General features: G+C 40.2%; 1 protein-coding gene across 1 annotated transcript; it reads left to right on the top strand.

The window, feature by feature from the left end:
* The first annotated feature begins 278 nt into the window (after positions 1–278).
* Positions 279–18,124, top strand: LOC114040560 (caspase-3-like). Its single transcript, XM_027858673.1, has 7 exons — positions 279–427; positions 6,538–6,603; positions 9,585–9,706; positions 11,939–12,067; positions 12,345–12,520; positions 14,225–14,345; positions 15,789–18,124. Exons 2-7 carry the CDS (start codon positions 6,551–6,553, stop codon positions 16,016–16,018), a joined length of 831 nt encoding a protein of 276 aa, XP_027714474.1. The 5' UTR covers positions 279–427; positions 6,538–6,550; the 3' UTR covers positions 16,019–18,124.
* Positions 18,125–19,946: the final 1,822 nt, after the last annotated feature.

A 19,946-nucleotide genomic window follows, 5' to 3' on the forward strand; every position in this document is an offset into this window, starting at 1 on the left:
GCCCACCGTGCGTCAGGGTGAAGGCGTGTGCGTAGGGCGGGGGAACGGAGGCGCGGAAGGGCTGGGGCGGGACTATCTCCATGGAGGCCAGTGGCTGGCCGGGGCGGAGGCGGAGCTTATCCCTGGTTACGCAAAGGGGGTGGGGCTTATCCGGACTCTGTAGAAACTGGCTCCGCTTAGAAGTCTTGTCATTCACTGCAGAAGGGGAGGGATTAAGCCTGTCTCGGGAGGAAAGAGTGGTGAGCACGAGACGAAGGCGGGGCTCACCTTGGGAGAGACGTGAGGGAGCGCGGCCCGGGGCTTATCTCTGCGAGTTTAAAATAGAGCGTTAGGGGGCGGGGCCTAGCCCATCCTCCAGGGCATTGGCAGTAGTTGCAGTGTGTTAGGCTGAGGTGCGGAGCGGAAATCGAACGCCGGTCGTCGTGTGGTAAGTGCTCCGCTCACCTACCCCCCAGCTTTGTCGGGCGCTCTAACTCCCCCCTGCCCCCTCCGAACGTGGCACCCCCGGGCGCCCCCGCCCCCACCCGGGGCTTGGCGCTGCTCTCTCCTTTCTCTCTCCGCTCCCTCTTTCTCCTCCCGCCTGTTGACGCCGGACCCCGGCGGAGGCCGGAAGAGAAGGAGACCCCGGGGTCGGCCTCGGGGCCGCGGCCGCTGCTGCTGCGCGTGGGGGCCTTGCCTTTGTCTGCCGTCTAAGGATGGCTTAGCGGGGGTGGGAGGGGACGGTGCGGGAGGAGGCTTCAAACAGCCCGCAAACGAGCAGGGGGGGTCTGCGGTAAAAACCTGCGAAGCCCCGAGAATACCGGCCAGATGGGGGGCCCGGGGGCAGGGGCTGGGGACTGGGCCGGAGCCGGAGCAGGGGGCCGTGACTCAGCCCGGGGGGGGGGGGTGACTCCGGGCCGCGAGGGAGGGAGGGTGAGTGCGGATTTTTTCCTTTGTTTCCTTAGAAACATGCCCAGGGCTATGACTACTCGGGTGACTGTCCTGAGTTTTAAGCCAATCCCTCTTAAGTAAACAGAATGACTGGGCCCTGGGGACACTGAAGTTCTCGCCTTTGTAGGCTGTTGAGCTTGGGATTCCTTGGGCTTTGTTTTGCGGAGGGGGCTTTTGTTGTTGTTCTAGATCCTTTACTAATCTGGAGCCAAAACATTTTTCAAAAGTGAAATATGTAATTACCGCCCCTTTTCAGATGTGGAGACGTGTGTCCGTGTGTCCCTCCCTGACTTTCTTCCGAAGGGTGATGCACTGGAAAGAGCACATGGGCTTTGGAATCAGACGACTGTAGTTTAAATCCTGTCTGTGACTTACCCTCGTGTGAGTGTGTGCGTGTCCGTGTGCGTGTCCGTGTCCGTGTCTGTCCGGCCGTGTCCCTCCCTGCTGTTCTTCTTCCAAAGGGTGATGCACTGGCTTTGGAATCAGAGGACTTTAGTTTAAATCCCGTCTGTCACTTACCCTCGTGTGAGTGTGTGCGTGTCCCGTGTCCGTGTCTCTCCGGCCGTGTCCCTCCCTGCTGTTCTTCCAAAGGGTGATGCATGGCTTTGGAATCAGAGGACTAGTTTAAATCCTGTCTGTGACTTAACCTTTATGAACCTCTGTTTTCTTACCTGTTAGAGGGGCTTTGCTAGATACCTGTAATGGTCCTTCCAGCTCTAGATCTATGATACTTAGTCCATACCTACCCACGAACACTTTTATCCTTGGAATCTGGCCAGTTTGAAACTTCTCTGGCTGTGCTCAGCCTATATAGTTTATCTAATTGAGTCCAATAGTCGGAGGGATTACTTATCTATTTACTTCTTCTATTTCTTCAAGCCCTTTTCCCCTCCAGGATATTCTCTCTCTCTCTTTTTTTTTTTTAAAGGCAATTGGGGTTAAGTGACTTGCCCAGGGTCACACAGCAGGATATTATCTCTTACTCCATCCCCTACACTTACTGAATAATTAACGTTAACTACTTGCATCTCATCTGAAAAGGATTCCATCAGAAATTATAGTTAGAAGATGTGTACCAGAAATTGTTACAAGATGTGTATCAGAGAGGATCTTTAATAGAATTGAATTATGGAGGGTTTTTGTAACAATATAAAAATGAAACAAAGTAACTGCTGTTGGTGACTGTTGAGTCAGATTAGATTTATCTATTCCTCTAGATTGTTTGTAGAGTGTTCAGCCCTTTTAATGAGTTGACCCTGTCCTTGACTTAAAAGTGCTATCTATGCAAAAGTAGAGTAAATATATCACTCAATTTAGGTCTGACTATTTTGTACCCTTCTGGCTTTTGGTTTTGCTCCCCCCCCCTCCAGTTTATTCAGGATGCTTGGGGAAACGAAAGCAGAGTTTTGGGGCATTTTGTAACAGCATCTTGAACCTCAGATCAATATATAGTAAACATTTTTACCAGATTGACTCATGCTGAGGGAAGACTTCATCAGCTCTGAGTGTTTTTGCAATTTTGGAGTCCAAAAAGAGAGGGTATAGTGATTTTTGGAAAGACTTTTGCTTCTAAACCACTTAACTTGCAACCATTAGTTTAGGGCATTTATGGGGGCAGCTAGCTGGTGCAATGGATAGAGCACTGGCCCTGGAATCAGGAGGACCAGAGTTCAAATCCAGCTTCAGACACTTGACACTAGCTGTGTGACCTTGGGCAAGTCACTTAACCCCCATTGCCTAGCAAAAACAAACAAAAAAAAGTGTAGGGCATTTAACCACTGTTTCACATTTCTGCAACAGTAATTTGCTTTTCCCAGAACCACTTTGAAATGTCCCCTGATGTTTTTCCAAGTGTTATTCCAAAAAACTAAACAGGCACAAATGAAAACAGAGGGAACAAAACAGGTTCTTTTTTTTAAATGAAGTAGCATAACATTTTCCTTAATGATGTGAATTGATTAGTCTCTTATTAGGTTAACCAAAATAATCCTGGATGAAAGATGCCAGGTAAATATATAATTTTCATAACTATGATAACATAAACCTCAATATTAATAGAGGCAACATGATGCAGTGGAAAACATGCTGGACTTTAAGTCAGAGGATCAGGGTTGAAAGCCTAGTTCCCCTTACTATATCTGTGGGACCTTTACTTTCCTCCCTTGCCATTTCCTTAACTACAGAATGAAGGGGTTAGAATCTATGCCCCTTCCAGCTCTAAATCTACGATCTTATGACATAATGACATAGGTATTATCACCATTTTGTATTGAGGCTTAGAGAGATTAAGTGATTTAGTGGTGGTGGTGGTGTTTTCTGATCCTGAGTCCAGAGCTCTTTCTCTTCCACTATATTGCTTCTTCCTAGAGTAATACTAAATTTTTTCAGCTCTTTACTTCTCTTGATGTAGACTATGATATGAACAACATAAAAGAAACATTAACTAATAATGGCAGTTGCTCCAGAATGAGAACTAAGTAAGATATAAACTGAGTTGATAATCAGCTATGTCCCAAAATGAGTTGGAAAAAAATTTTTAAGTGATACCTGACCAGGATGAAGGAAAAAATAATTTTCTGCAGTCCTCTATTCCAGTCGTTCTCAAAGTGTGGAATTTAGACACTGGGGATCCCTCAGACCCTTTCAGGGGTCAGAGGTCACAACTGTTTTCATAATATAAAGATAATTATTTGCCTGTTAAAATACTCATCCTACAATGTTACTTTGGAACACTGGTCAAAGTGACACAACTTTGGAGCGCCCAGTCAGTCTTAAAGGATCCATGACATTACCTTTGTCCCTCAGAGACCCACAGTGATTTTAAAATTAAAGCAATGACCAGAAAAAACATGAAAATGTCAGCAGTAAGGCTTCCATTCGGTTATAGCCTGTGTTTGGGATGGAGGCCGAGTTGCAAACAACACTGGAGGGCCAAGGAAAGACCTCCTATAAAGAATTCAGCTGGGACTCCCCAGCACAGAATTTTTAAACTCCCCGAAATAAAAGAGGCCTCAGCTGTTTAACCTGAAGCATGAATTCTTCAATGATGTCCCTGACACCTGGTCATTTAACTTCTCCTTCAAGACCTCCAGTGACAGAACCTCATTTTGATGTTTTGGTGTTCTTCTGAATGTCCAAGACTTGGTTCTGGAAGCAGATGCCTTTTCATTGTTTTTATTTTCAGCTATAAAGTTGAGTTGTTTTTTTACCCCATACCTGTACACCCAGGCTTGTTAGATCTCTCTGGTACAATTCTACCGTGACAAGTCCTGTTCCTTACTGGAATGTAAACTACTTGAGGGCAGGGACCAAGTCTTATTTATCTTCATATCTTCTTCTCCATCATCTCTCTCTTACCCAACTCTAGTCTTTCTACAAAGAGTGAGGGATTTTTGTGGGGGACCCAGGTGACCCTTGTAGAATTTGGAAAAAAATTTTTTGAACTGATAAAGTGAATGGTCTTACTACCCGTTGCCACACCTCTAGCTGCCATGCTATGCTGTTTGTAGGGCTTTGAAACTCTTGGAGGATGGACAGCTTACTTTGCTCCATGTTTACCAAGTGTTCTCTTAGCCAAAAGTGGCAGAATAGGTCAAGATTATATAGTAGGCAGGGGCAGCTAGGTGGTGCAGTGGAGAGAGTGCTGGGCCTGAAGTCAGGAAGAGCTATCTTCCTGAGTTCAGGTATGGCCTAAGACACTAGCTTTGAGACTTTAGGCTTTTTGCCTCAGTTTCCTCATTTGTAAAATGAACTGGAAAAGAAGATGGCAAACCACTCCTGTCTCTTGCCAGAAAACCTCTAAATAGGGTCACAGAGAGTCTGACTTGGCGGAAACCACCGAACAACAACTATAGTAGGCATTCAAAAAATGTTGTGAAATGGAATACTAAAGTGGAATTGCAAGATTATGTGACACAATTTGTAAACCATAAAATGCCATGTAAATGCTAGCTATTATTGATTATCATAATGCCATATGCTAAATTGCTGAGAACCTTCCCTGATTCCCTTGTTTCCCAGTTGGTAATGACTGCCCTCCACCCACCCTCCCACCCCATCCCCCAGTACACACACACCAAGTTCTTTGTTATATTCATTCTACTTGAGTGCCCTAATCTGATCTAAACTTTGTATTTCATTCACTGCTGGCCTGGTACTTTGCTCTGATTTGAATTTCTTTCTGAGGATTACATTCTCTCCATTGTAATTCCACACAGCACTAGTACAACGAATATACCTAGAGGGTATAAAAAGTGTAATATGAGTGATCTTCAACTCATAAGTGTGTTAGTACTTATGTACATGAAGCATTATATATCTATATCTCATTTTTAGATTTTACATTCTTCAGTTAGTTATGACTAGTCAACCTTACCTGATGGAGGCATCTTCAAAACTGCTTTTGCTAATAACCGTTTAATTTTTTTAAGTTACTAGCAGTATGACGTCAAAGGAAGATACAGTATCAATTGAAATGTCTTCAAAGCTGATAAAATTCAGAGCAGATGCAGAAATGTTAAAGGAGAAATAACCATTGAATCATTTGCCTTCTGTTTATTATTCTTTCTGATATATAATGTAATCTTTTTGAAAAATAGCAAATGTTTCTAATGGCAGACTTTTCCCTCAAGCCTTACACTATGAGATCACTATTCCTAAATTAGTGCATATTGAATTCAGCAGAATAGGAAGTCATCATTCCCTTAGGTAATACATGGATGAGGTAATGCTGCCAGTGCTCTTCTAGCTAGGATCCTCATTGTCCTATCAGAAAATGCTGGTAAGATCAAATAAAGGATATTTGTGTACTTTTCAGTGCAAATCTGTATTTGAGTATGGATAGGTTATAAATCCGTTATTGACCACTGACCTATATCAAAATAGCAAAAACAAAAAAAGAGCAACATTTGAAGAAAAATGGTTAGAGCTGCTTGTTCCTTAAAAATATGATTAACAGATAAGGGATTTAATTTAATGGCTTTTTGAGAGGACTTGGGATTTAATTGCTATAGGGTTTATCCTGCTGAGGAAGAAAGACCCTTCTGCTAATACAGGTGGGCACCTTCTCCCCTCTTAGTTGTCTGGAACAGTGAGAAGTTAAGGGTCTCTAAAAAGTCCAGGGTCCCACTACTAGCGTATCCACTACAACTGCAATGTCTTACACCAAGTGCTGCAAAATACAGGATGCTTGTGGAAATACTTTTCAGATTCTTACCTCATGGCTTCCTTTCTACATGGGAAAGTCAGTGAGGTGAACTTTATTTTTCACAGGCATTTTCTTATGATTTCTGCAATATGATATTGACAACTTTTTTATTTCTGGAAAGATATTTTGAAGATATCCTTCAGTTCACCAAAGCTATCAACTCCTTTTCCCGTTCCTTCACAATTTGACTATTTGAAGCAAAAATAAGCTATAATTTTGCATTACTTTTATGCTAGGCAGAGTGTTGGCTCCCTAAATGAGTAGAATCTTTAGTTCTGTGAAATACAAGATGATTTGCTGGGGGTTGGGGACAATAAAGGATATAAAGCTAAAAGAATAATTATTTTAAAAATTTCTATACTATAAAAATCTGATGTTTAACTTTTCTGTTTTCTTGTCAGTAATAGAAACAGCATGGCAAATACTGAAATTACAGTAGATTCAAAATCCACCAAAAGTTCAGTACTGTAAGTATTTCCATAAAAATTCTGGATCTTCTTGAAAATTTTAGTAACTAGGATTAAGCATAATAAAACAAGTTTTAAAATTTCCACAAGTGAGCTAATGTGATCTAATTGACAGGAAAAGTCACTGTACTGCCTCTAGTTGGTTAGGCTGTCCATGGTACTCTTCCTGGTTTTCTCCTCACTCTTTCCTCCATAGCTCTTTTTCTGTAGCTTCAATTCCTCTTGAAAATTATTCTCCAATTGACAGCTCCAGCCTCAGTCCTTCCCAGTGGTTCTAGTCCTGTGTTTTTCTAACTGCCTCCTGGTTATCTCTCTGACACCTCAAGCCCAACATGTACAAAATTAAATTCCTCTTCTAGTCTGAAAAAATATGTATTTACTAGGTCTGTGAGCCTAAGGAAGTCACTTACTTCTCTGGGCCTCATTTGTCTCTCTGTAAAACGAGGGAGCTGCACTGAGTGGCCCATAAGGTCACAACCAACTCTAAATCTGTGACTGGTTTTTATGTGGCATGGTACTTTCTTACCCATTAACATAGAAGATACTGAATAAAGGTAACCTTTTTGATGACTCAGCACTTTTTTGCACATCAAATACTCTATACAAATTCTAGCACAAGTCAAGTTATTGAGTGCTTACTCTGAGCCAGGCTCTTTGTAAATGCTGGAAATACAAAGAAAGACAAAAAATACTCTCTACTGTCCAGATGTTCAGAGTCGAATGAGATACAAGCTGACAGCTATGTATGTGCAAACAAGATATATAGAGAATGAAGGGAAGGTTAGCACAGAGGGACAGCTCTAGCATTAAGGGGGATCAGAAAAGGGGTCTTACTGAGGGTAGAATTTTACCTGATGCATGAATGGAGCTAGGGAAGCTAGGAGGCCATGGCAGTGAGGGAAAGAACCGTAGGCACAGGGGATAGCCAGTGAAAATGCACAGTTAGCCAGTGGAGCTTGATGGCCCAGTCCTGCAGTCTGTGCTTCTGGGAGGCTGGGGCTCATGGATCTTTTGATTTCAAAAGCTCTGAGCTGAAATAGGGCTAAAGTCAAGCAGGTGCCTTTACTAAGTCTGGCACCAATATGGAGAGCCCCTGAGAATAGGGCACCACTTGTATGCCTAAGGAGGAGTGGACCAGTCCAGCTGGGAAGGAGAGCAGGTCAGAGTGTCTGTGGGATCAGGCAGGGGCCCTTCCAGCCTGAGTAAGATAGGCAGACCCAGTCTAAAAATAAAGCAGTTGAGAGGGGATAAGAGTGTCTTGTGTGAGGAACAGCTAAGAGGCCAGTGTCAGTGGGTTGTAGAGTATGTAGAGGGAGGTAAGGGGTAAGAAAACTGGAAAGGTAGGAAGGGACTAGTTTATGAAGGCTCTAAAAGGCAAATGGAAGATTTTCTATTTAATCCTAGAGGTAATAAATACCTCTAGGCATATATATATATATATGTATATATATATAAAATATTTGATACCTAGAGGTAAGCTACTAAAGTTTGGGGGGGAGGGGGCCATGTAACATAGCTAGACCTGCACTTTAGGTAGGTCACCTCACAGCTGAGTAGAGGATGGACTGAAATGGAGAGACTTAAGGTCAGAAGATCCATTGAGTGAAGACCAGGCTATTTCAATAATGCAGGTATGAAGTGATATGAGGGCATGTACTAGGTTGGTGGCACTGTCAGAGGAGAGAAAGGGACTTATATGTGAGAAGTGACAAAGGTAGAAGGAAGAGTTAAGTGTTGAGGTTGGTGTAGATAATGAGCTGAGTTTTGGACATGTTGAGTTTATGGTGTCATCCAACTTGCGATGTTCAGGAGGGGGTTAAAGATTCAAGACTGGTCAGAGAGAGGTGAGACCTGGATATGTAGATTTGGAAGTTACTTCGAAATCATGGGAGCTTCAGAGATCACCAAACAAAATAGTGTAGAGGGGGAAGAGAAGAGGGCCCATGACACAGTACTGGGGATTCCCAGTTCGTTAACAAATGGAACCTGGATGAAGATTCAGCCAAAGACACTGAACAGATATCAGAGAAGTAGGAGGAGAACCAGGAGAGAACACTGCCTTGAAAACCTAGGAAGGGAGGGTAACCAACAATGTTGAAGTATGCAGAGTAGTGAAGAAGGATGAAGATTTTAAGAAGGTCATTAGATGTAGTGATTAAGAGATTATTAGTAGGTTAGAGAGAGCTGATTTAGTTGAATGATGAAGCTGAAAGCTAGACTTCAGAGAGTTAAGAGAGTGAGAGGAGGGAAAGTGGAGGCCCACATTATAGGCTGCCTTCTTCAGGAGTTTAGCCATGAATGAATAGGAGGAGACAGATGGACTGATCAAGGGAGGGGTGTTTGTGAAGATGGAAGAGACATAGATGTTATTAGCAGATAACAAGGATGCAGCCAGTAAGGAGAGACTGAAGATTAGTGAAAGCATCTTGACCTGAGACAGTATTGAGATATATTGAACACTGGATATTCCCATTCTTCTATACTTCTTGGATCCATGATTTTTTCTCTAACTAGTATATATTTCCTTGTTTTGCATGAGGGCCTGAAGAGCTCTTTTCTGAATCAAGTACATGAATTTTAATATTTGTGATGACTTGATATCATATCCTCCTTGTCTAAAAGCCCTCATTTTCTTAACTATGTGCTTCTTGTAGTATATTGTACTGTATATAATTTTTTCCATATTAGTGAGTTATTTTTTTGTAATAATTGTTTCCTGTTTAAGCACTATTCCAATTAATTGAGCATAATAGTTTAAATAGAAGCTTTTCGATCTTAATTTCTACTTTTTGTTGGTTTACTTTGGATCTTGTAAGTAATTGTTATCAAGACCTCACCAGATTAGCCATGAATTAGCTGATTCCTCTTGAATGTTTTATTGATAAGTTAAATCTACTTATTTTAAATTTTTCTAAAACCAGACAGAATGGAGTAACTTGTGGACTATTACCAATAAAATATGTTATTTCATTTCCAAACAGAAAGATCCTCCATGGTAGCAAGTCAGCAGAATCTGGTCTGTCATCAGACAGCTATAAAATGGATTATCCAGAAATGGGGCTATGTGTAATAATCAATAATAAAAATTTTCACCCAAATACTGGTATGTATCATAATATTTTGTCATTTTCCCCATATTCCATGATCAACAGTGGATAAGTTAATGTTGTCAAACACGTGCAACAACTTTTGCATTAGAAACTGGGCAACAACACTAATGCTAGTGGCTAAACTAAAAACCTGATTATCTCTTTAAAATGTTTTACAAGCAGAATTTAGGTTCCTTAGGATTTCCTTGCAACCTTCACTTAGAAGGATCAAAGGGTCATAGATAGATAGATGGAGAGCTGGAAGGGAGCTCAGACATCATCTACTCCCTCATTTGTAGAAACTGACCTTTCATATGCTAAAATGCACTATTAAGTAATAGTTTTGAAGGTGAACAAGGTTACAGATTCATTTGGGTTTCTCTTTTGGTGGTGGTCACCAAATAGTATCATTATTTAACCATGATTTAAAAAATAGCTGAGACTAGACACTTAGAACCTTTTATTTGGAAGGGACCTTACTGACTGTATGATCCAGATCCTTTGCTCTACAGAGATGGAAACTGAGGCACAGAGAGGTTAGGTGATTGGCTTGGCCAAGGTTATACAACTAGTGAAAGGCAGAAATGGGCCTCAGTGTTCTGACTCCACCACCATGTTGGTGATTTCCCAGGGTCTCAGATTAAGACCAGCATATTGTCATGAAAATATCATCTGAAGTGTATGTAGCTTACTAAATGATGTGAAAAATAAAGTCTTGTGGTTTAAAACAATAGTTAGTCTTTCTATTAAAGAATTTGGGTACCTTCTGTCTCCCTTACTCTGTGCCAGCTGCTAGGTATAGGTAATGCAAAAAAAAAAAAATTAGCAGGTCCTTAACAGAAGGCAGTTAATTATCTTGGGAAATAATCAGAGAACATTACACTGAATAGGAGTTAAATTGTGCACTAAGTGAACTAAATTATTGTAACTGCTACGTAGTTACAGGATTTTTCTAGTAGAATAATGAGAACTTTTATTATTATGATCCAACTGGAACTTGTCTTTACAATGTTCTTTGTATTCAAGAGAATGGATTATGAATTGTTTCCACCTTTGACCTGGTCACTTTGTTTCTTTGGGAAAAAAAATGTGTTTTTTAATTAATATCTCTCTTCTCTACCTCCTCCCTCCCGTCTTGAAAAAGAAAGAATAAAGGCCACACTTAGTACAAATGTGTAGTTTAGAACAAATTTCTACATTTGCCTTTTCCAAAAAATTAATCATTCTGCACCCTGAGTCCATCTCTTCTATGAGAAAGCGACTAGTATGTCTCATCATGAATCATGCTTGGTCATTGTGTCGATCACAGTTCTTAAGTCTTTCAGAGTTGTTTGTCTTTACAGTGTTGTTGCTGTTATATAAATTGTTCTCCAGGTTCTGCTCACTTTACATTGCATCAGCTCATACAAGGCTGCCCAGGTTTCAGAGAAACTGTCCCCTTCATCATTTTTTACAGCACAATCACAGTATTCCGTTATATTCATAGACCATAATTTGTTGAGGCTTTCCCTAATTGATAAGCAATCCTTATTTTCCAGTTCTATGGCTATGGCACCATGAAAAGAGTAGATAAATATATTTTTGTGCACATGAGCCCCTTTCCTCTTTGATCTCTTTGGAGTATACATCTAAGGATGGAATTGGCCTATATACCCACTGGATCAAAGAATATGCACAACTTAGTAACTTTTGCAGGCTAGTTCCAAATTGCTTTCCTCATTGGCTGGAAATCCCAAATTTCCACATTGGAGCTGGTTTACAGCTACACCATCAGTGCATTGATTTGCCCATTTTCCCACAAGTGTGCCAATATTTATCATCTTTTTCAACTTTGCCAATCTGATGGGTGTGCGATGAAACCTTAAGAGTTGTTTTAATTTGCATTTTTCTAGTTATTAATAAATTGGAACATTTTTCATACGGCTAGCTTGAATTTCTTCCTGTGAAAACTACCTGTTCTTATCCTTTAACGTTTTGTCAGTTGGGCAACACCTTTAAAACTTTATGGCAAAATTGACCAGTACTGAGGCTGGGGTCCAGAAGATCCGAGTTCAAATTCAGCATTATACATTTACTAGCTTTGTGACCCTGGGCAAGTCATTTATAAAGTGCTTAGCGTAGTGCCTGGCACATCATAGGTACTTAGTAATTGCTAGCTATTATCATTATTGTCATCTTTGCTCACTTGTTTTCAAAGCAATAGTTTCTTTTGAAACTGCAACTAAACGTTCTCTTTCTTTTCAAAGGCATGTCATTTCGTTCTGGTACAGATGTAGATGCAGCAAACCTCAGGGATACGTTCAAGAGCTTGAAATATGAAGTCAGGAATAAAAATGACCTGACATGTAAAGAAATAATTGAATTAATGTGCAATGGTAAGTAATAATTTATAGAATGACTATGAGTTAGATGCTGACACTCATGAGTAAACATAACCCAGTGGAAGAAAGGGTGAGATTTTGCAAGGTTATGTATGAATACATTCTAACTTTGTGGAATACTTGAAATATACCTCACTTTCTGAAAGCAAGAACTGAACCAGAGGACCTGTTAAGGTCCTAATCCAATCCTCTCTCATTTTATTGTTCCCATAGAACTGGTTCTGAAGTGGTGTTTTTTTGTTTTTTGTTTTTGTTTTAAATGTATTCCAAGTTTCTAAAGAAGATCACAGCCAAAGGAGCAGTTTTGTTTGCGTGATTCTAAGTCATGGTGAAGAAGGAATCATCTTTGGGACAGATGGATCTGTTGAACTGAAAAGATTAACATTTTTCTTTAAAGGGGATAAGTGTAGAAGTCTAACAGGAAAACCAAAGCTTTTTATCATTCAGGTAAAACATTGTTTGGAGATTGGTTATTCAGTTTGTGGTATATCCAAATGTCCTTTTGCTTTCCTCATTCCCAAGGATACCTTAATTTAGAAGCTTTGCGTTTCCTTATTTGAAACCTCCACTAAACAAAGAATAGTAGGAATAAAAATGAAAATCAGCTATTGGTTTATTGATTTCCATTTCTCTCTTCCAACCTTGTCAACGATAAATCCAGAAGATCCTGAATCATCTGATTTTTAAGACAGGTGACCAACACATCATAGATACATGTTAAATACCTATACCATGTTTAGGCATATCAGTGTATAGGACGTACTAAGGTACCAGCACACCTAGCAAATTGTATTTCTTTTTAGGTGTCATGTTTTTGGAAGGATCCTAAAAAGCTAGAGGACAGTTAGAGCAGTGTGGCCAGGCTGGTGTAGGGACTCAGATCCACATCATGTGTGTTGTGGTGTGTGTCCTTAAAGGGGAGGGGATGAGACAGACACAGACATGACAGGCATTTGAGGGCATGTCATCTAAAAAGGTTAGACCTGTTATGCTTGGCCCTAGAGGACAGAATCTGGGATGGTGGGTAGCAGTTTCAGAGAGGTGGACATTATCTCAGTATAAGGAGCGTATGGTGTGGGTGTAGGGGTGTGTCCTGGGCTGCCTTGGGAGAGATCTTTAAGTGGAGGCTGAACAATTGCTTACCAGGAATGTAACAGAAGAGCTTCCTGATCAGATGCAGGTTAGAGTAGGTGACATGAAGTCACTTTTCTTTTCTGAGATTGTAGATTCCAAGCTAATAACCTACTCGCTTCTATTCTTAAAATAATCAATTACTTCTGATTATTCAATAGTTCTAAATAATTAAGATAAATTGTTATTTTGTTCCACTGACAAAGACTGGAATTTATGATTTCCTTTCATGTATAAAATAGATAGGGAGGGAGCATCTGGCCTGGGGACCAGGAGCCCTGAGATCAAGTGCTGCCCAGCATACACTGGCTTTTTGACCCTGGGCACATCAGTATACCTCACAGGGCTCTAGGCCACTGTCAAAGACTGAAGTGCTCACCTGCATTGGTAGAGAGAGTTTCCTCACCTGGGAGTTCCCTATATCAATGAAATCAGAGGTCCAGTCCCAATCCTATAGAAATACTCAAATGTACCTTGACCACAGTATGAACAGTTACTTTCCCATAACCATGTTTTCTAGCTAATATATTTCAGATAATAGGACATAGGATTTAGTTGCATATGTCTTTCCCCTTTTAAAATCACAAAGGATGAATGGCCTAGTACATGTCAGACCAAGTCAGGAGCAGTTTTCTGAAACACTTGGCTATTGATTCTGGGAGGCAGAGATAGAAAAAAAAATAATGGCTAGAAAAATCGAAACCTAATGGGCTGTACGTTTTTAAGAAATCACATTTTTTTTTTTTTTTTTTGGCCAAGTTACAAATGACTAAAAATTTTTGTCTCTTGGAGTCCTTGAAACTGAACCAATCACTAGGAGGGACGTACATTTTTTTTGGTCCGGTTGTTGGTAGAGGTCCCCTCTCACGTGGCCACCCTCAGGGCCTTCCTCAAAAGAAAACATGGATTTTCTGACCTAGAATATAAATGAAGCCCAATAGGCATATACTAATGATTTTCAAAATTTTAAAAATTTACTCTAGATTTCACGCATGGTAATTGATTTTTTCTTTTAACTAGGCATGTAGAGGCACAGAGTTGGATTGTGGTGTTGAAACAGACAGTGGCACTGATGATGATGTAACATGCCAGAAAATACCTGTTGAGGCAGACTTCTTATATGCATATTCTACAGCCCCAGGTAAGAAAGAGTTGTGCAAAATTGGTATTTATGAAAATATTGCAGATTTTTGATCACACTGAGACTGATTTTTGTGTGTGTTAATGCTTACAGGAAGAGTTATAAGTCGGTTAGAGAATAGTATTACAAAGGCTGTCATCATTATTTTAATTCCAATGGGATCCAGTTAACTTTGTTGTGTCCAGTAATCACAGACCTTATATATGATTGACCCTTGACTTCAGCTCTTAAAAATAAATCGCATTCATGATTATGCTTCTAGTGGTAAAGTGAATACAGTAGCATAGTATAACAGCCATGGAGCTTGGGAATCAGAAGCCCCAAGTTAAAATTCTGGCTCTGCCATGTAAGAGCTTGGTGACCATAGGCAAGACATTTAACCTCTCACTGCCTCAGCATTGTACTTTGTAAAATAGGAGTAATCATACTTGATACTAACCTGGATGAAATATTCCTATTAACAATCTTTTTTTTTTTTTTTTTTTGGCTAGGCAATGGGGTTAAGTGACTTGCCCAGGGTCACACAGCTAGTACATGTTATGTGTCTGAGGCCTGATTTGAACTCAGGTCCTCCTGAATCCAGGACCGCTCCTGTATCCACTGCGCCACCTAGCTGCCCCCTCTATTAACAATTTTAACAGCCTTCCTAACACCCCTTTGCAGAAGGTTCGGCAAGTTGTATAGTCCTCATTTTATAGATGTGGAACCTGAGGTTCTTAGAAGTTTAGTCCCGTGGCCCCCTGCTCACTCACTCACTACCCTCTGAGGCAGGAATTGAACCCAAGCTTGGTAGTCTGATTTACCCGTGATTTTGCCTCTCAACAGAGAGAATGCATGGGAACCTTGTCAAGGACTAGACAAAGAGCTGGTGGTCATTATCATTCTGTTAATATCAGCAGTGTGTCTGATAGAGCAGGTGGACTATTATGAAATTGATGGAACCAAATAACACAATAATCTTCTTCTTAGAATTGGAGCAGGTGGGGAAAGGGAAAGAGGTATTGCTTCTGTCTTTGGCTTGTTCACTTGATCCTCTCCTTTGGAAATGGAGTTTAGCAGGTAGAAATCTGAGTGAGTCAAGTCACCAAGCTTATTAAGGGCTTGCCAGGTGCCAGGCACTGTGCTAAAGCTCTAGAAGGAGGGGCAGTGGGGGGACCCAAGGCTGAGAGGGTTCACCTACAAAGGCAGTCCTCCTTGAATTTCTTTACCAAAAGAGGAGGTGATATGGGGATGGAAGGCTGTACACAGCATTTTTTCTTCCACTTCATCAATATCACTGTCCCAAGGCATAAAAAGGGTTTTTTCCTCCCATGGTCCGTGAAGCCTACTGGAATCCATACTTGTTTTTTGGATAGTTTTCTCAATAATTTCATGTAATTATTTGTGACATCAGCTTCAATAATTGTCATTTTCTGACAGTTTGTGGGTTTTGTTGTTTTGTAGGCTACTATTCTTGGAGAAATTCAAAGGATGGTTCGTGGTTTATCCAGTCACTTTGCACAATGTTGAAACAGTATGCTAACAAGCTTGAGATAATGCAAATCCTTACCAGAGTCAATCGGAAGGTTGCCACAGAGTTTGAATCTTATTCCTTAGATGTTAACTTCCATGCAAAGAAGCAGGTGCCATGTATCATGTCCATGCTTACTAAGGAACTATATTTTTTCCCCTAAGAAAATCAATTCATTTTAATTTGTATGCCAAGCCAGTGAATGACAGGTCTGAGGACTGTATTTCCTCGGTAATTTAAATTGCACACTTTGAGCCTAATTCAGTATGGCAGTGGGTGGGGTTTGGGGGTTTGGGAGAGAATCACCATTTCTCCATTTAATAGAACCATTACATTGCTACTTCAAATTCAGGTAATTTAAATGGAAGCTAATTAGGAGTTAATATATTGGCTTTGAAAAGAAAAACAAGTGAATATTGGCATTTGTTACAAGAAGAAACTATTGTATCTTCAAAACTTTAAGAGTATTTAGAGATTTAGGGAACAGAACACTTCTTAGTGATGTACAATTGTGTATTTTGAAGGGATTGTGGAAAACTAAACACATTTTTACGTAACTATGAAAGGGAGCATGGCATAGAGGGTAAAAGAATGGCTTTGGAGTCAGGAAGATCCAGTATGCAGAGCTGTCTGAGATAATGTTACCCTGGGCTAGTAACTGCACCACTCAGTGCAGAATTCACTCAGAGAATGAAGACTGTAAATTTTATACTAGCTTTTGATTAGTGGAGTTTCCATTCTGGGAGTTCCTTCCAGCAGGTGAGCTCAGTTATCCTGACCTAGTTTTTTTTAAACTGATTTTATAACTGTACATTCAATTTTTGTCAAACGACAAATGAAATATGATGATGCTTTCTGGACCTCTGCCACAATCATGGTATTGCTAGAGAGTAGCAGTGGCAGGCTTTTACTTGGGAAAATTCATATTTGGAAATAAGCAAGGGAGATAGATGAATTTTTTTTACCATACACATTAAAATTCCATTCTTAGTTTCTGAACACACAAGGGACATGGGGCTAGAATTTTTATATCTATCAAATAAAACTCATTTAAATGTTAAATTTAGAAACCAGAATTCTATTTGGGTAAAAATGTGGCTGACCTCAGGTGCTATCTACGAGCCATACTAAATCATCAAGGGCAAACAGGATTCATTCCCAAGCCAAGGTGCTGAAATGCCACTTGTTCACCAGCATAAGAGGGGTGCTTGTGCCTATGCTGATCAAATGGGCTGGCTGTCAGCCAGCAGAAAGTCATCTAATGACCCCCTGGGTGAAAAACTGAAAAATGACTGACTCTAAGCAACACCAATTAAAGAGATGGTAGGGATATAACTTGAAGCAATGTCGTATGTACTGAGTAGTTTTGAAAACCATCCAATGACCTAATTAATCTGGTGCAGCTTGGCACACAACAATCAGTGAGGGTATGGGATGCTTACTTCTGTGGAGGCAGTGGACCCAGTGGGAAGGAGGCAGAAAGAAGTACAAACTAGATCTTCAGGGCAATGGATGCATGCAAAGAATGGTTCTCTCTAGTAACAGCTTCTTCAAGTCATCAGTCTATATATGCAAAGAACAAAGCCAAATGGACACAATGTCAAAGTTTTCCAAAGATGGCTGAAGACCTATCCAAATATTGGCATTCTTTGTTGAAAAATATTTCTGCATGTTAAATTATTTTCAGAGACATTTATAATCATAAGAAAATAGCAAAATTTTATTCCTTTCTAGAACCTTTGGTTGATTTACTGAACATAGATCCTAATATAGATCTAGAACTGAAAGGAACCTCAAAGGTGAAGCCACCTAGACCAATTACCCTGTTTTACAGAGGAGGAAATTGAAGCTTGATGAGATTGAATGATTTGTCTAAGATCACACAGGTACAGAGCCGATGAATGGGGGCCTCTGCCCCCAGAACCTCTTGCTCTATCCACCTGTGGTGCTTAGGCCATCCTCTCCCTTTTACAAATGAGAAAACTGAGACCAAAAGGAGTGAAATAACTAGCATAAAGACATAGATGATTAAGGGCTGAACAGGAACTAGAATCCAAGTCTCTTGATTTGCTCCCTAAGTCATCAACAATCTTTCAGTCGGGTGATTTTCATTTTACTTGAGGGGGAAAAGCCTAAACTTATAAGTGGTGATATTCCCCTTTTACTAGCACACAAATGCTATTTCTTATTTATGTAATTTAAATGCAGCATGTCATTGTAATGGTACTTGGTAATGTTTGTGTGACCACTTCTACAATAAAAATTTATTACTTTGAATGTTTTTACTTCTAAAAATAAATTTCTGTGAAATTTGCTAATTTTTCCCCCTCCTCATTTTTGATCTATTTGAAATAAAACTTTCATTTTATCTCACAGCAAACCTAAAATTTGGTGGGTTCCCCACTGGGGGATGCCATTACCCTCTATTAGATAGGGTAGATCATTTATTCCGTGGTAACTATGTTCCAGTCATTATACCAAGTACTGGAATGCAATTTCAAGCAAAAAGATAGTACCAGCTCTCAAAGACTTTACATTCTAATGGGGGAAGACACCCCACCCCCCACAATTCTTGCCCTCAGGGATAAGCTGTGGGTCTCTATTTGACTTCCAAGGTTTTGCAATGGAGGAAAACTTGCATACCCCTAAGGTTTTTACCATTGAATCCCTCATAGTTAGGAAGTTTCCTATAGAGCGGCATAATGGAACACAGTAGCCACCTAACAACCCTGACTGGCCATTTTCACTCTTAAGGATGAGATTATTGCTGGAATGACTTTCCTTTTGGGGAAGTAGCCCAGGACACATGGTTTATGATGGCCATACAAGAATTTATGAGGTCAGTACAGGACTGCTGTTCTTTAACACTCTTCTTCACTGTGCCATTACCTCTGAGAATGTAGAACAAGGCAATAAAGAACTTTTCCTGGGTCTCATTTAGACCATTCTTGCTGGAGTGAATTGAGTTTGCTGTTTAACCAGGAAAAGAGAGAAGGGAAGTTTCCTTGGAGCTTTTCTGTGGTCAAGAAAAACAATTTCAAAAACAGCCAGCCTTCCCAAATCCATATGCAACATAAAAGGGCAATCTCACAGCCTTGTACTAAACGACAGCTACAAGACCATTTACAATGGGAGGTTTCCTTCCATGGAGTCCTGCTGATGCCTCATTGCAATGTGGTGAACCTATGTTCTCAAAAGCCAACTTAAATGTATGTTTTGGTAGGTTTTCTCATAGTTCTGGCATCAAATAATGTCTGCTTTCCAAGGTCCAGCTAATCACAGAGGTGATATTTTCCCCAATTAAGCGAGGTAATTTTCCTGAGTGCATTTAAAGATAGAGCTGGAAGGTGCTGGATATGGTTAAAACAAAGAGCAAGTTTTTGTTAACCAATGTGTGAGTCATTTTTTAAATAATCTGTGTGAGATCATAAACTTGACTTTGTTGAGTGGAAAAAAAAGAAGGAAGCAAGGATTTATTAGGTACCTACTATGTGCCAGGTACCACTAAGTGCTTTATAAATATTAGCCTTACAACACCCCTGATGCTATTATGGTGCTATTATGATCCCCATTTTACAGATGAAATTGAGTTAGAGGTTTAATTTGCCTAGAGGTATCTGAGGCCATATTTGAACTCAGGTCTTCCAGACTCCAGGTACAAATCAATAACAAACTATTAATTCAACAAGCAATTAATGCTACAGAATGGGAAAATGATAAACAAACACTGACATGGGCTATACCCACTTCCTACTGAAGCTAAACTGATATAAAGCAATCCCATAACAAGAAAGGCTGTGAGAATCTGGAAACTCCCTCATTTATTTTTTTTTCTTTTTTTATTAATTTATTTTGATTTATCAACAATCACTTCCATATGCTTTTGAGTTTAAAATTTTTCTCCCCCTTCCTCCCCACCACCCTCCCCAAGATGGCGCACAATCTGATATAGGCTATACATTTACATTCATATTAAACGTTTTCACATTAGTGATGCTGTAAGTAAAAGTTAAAACCGATAGAAGGAACCATCAGAAAGAGGAAACAAAACTCAACAGAAGAGAAAAAAATAGCAATTCAACTTCCATAGT

This window comes from Vombatus ursinus, unplaced genomic scaffold (assembly GCF_900497805.2).
Source record: "Vombatus ursinus unplaced genomic scaffold, bare-nosed wombat genome assembly UNPS02013588.1, whole genome shotgun sequence".
Taxonomy (NCBI): Eukaryota; Metazoa; Chordata; class Mammalia; order Diprotodontia; family Vombatidae; genus Vombatus; species Vombatus ursinus.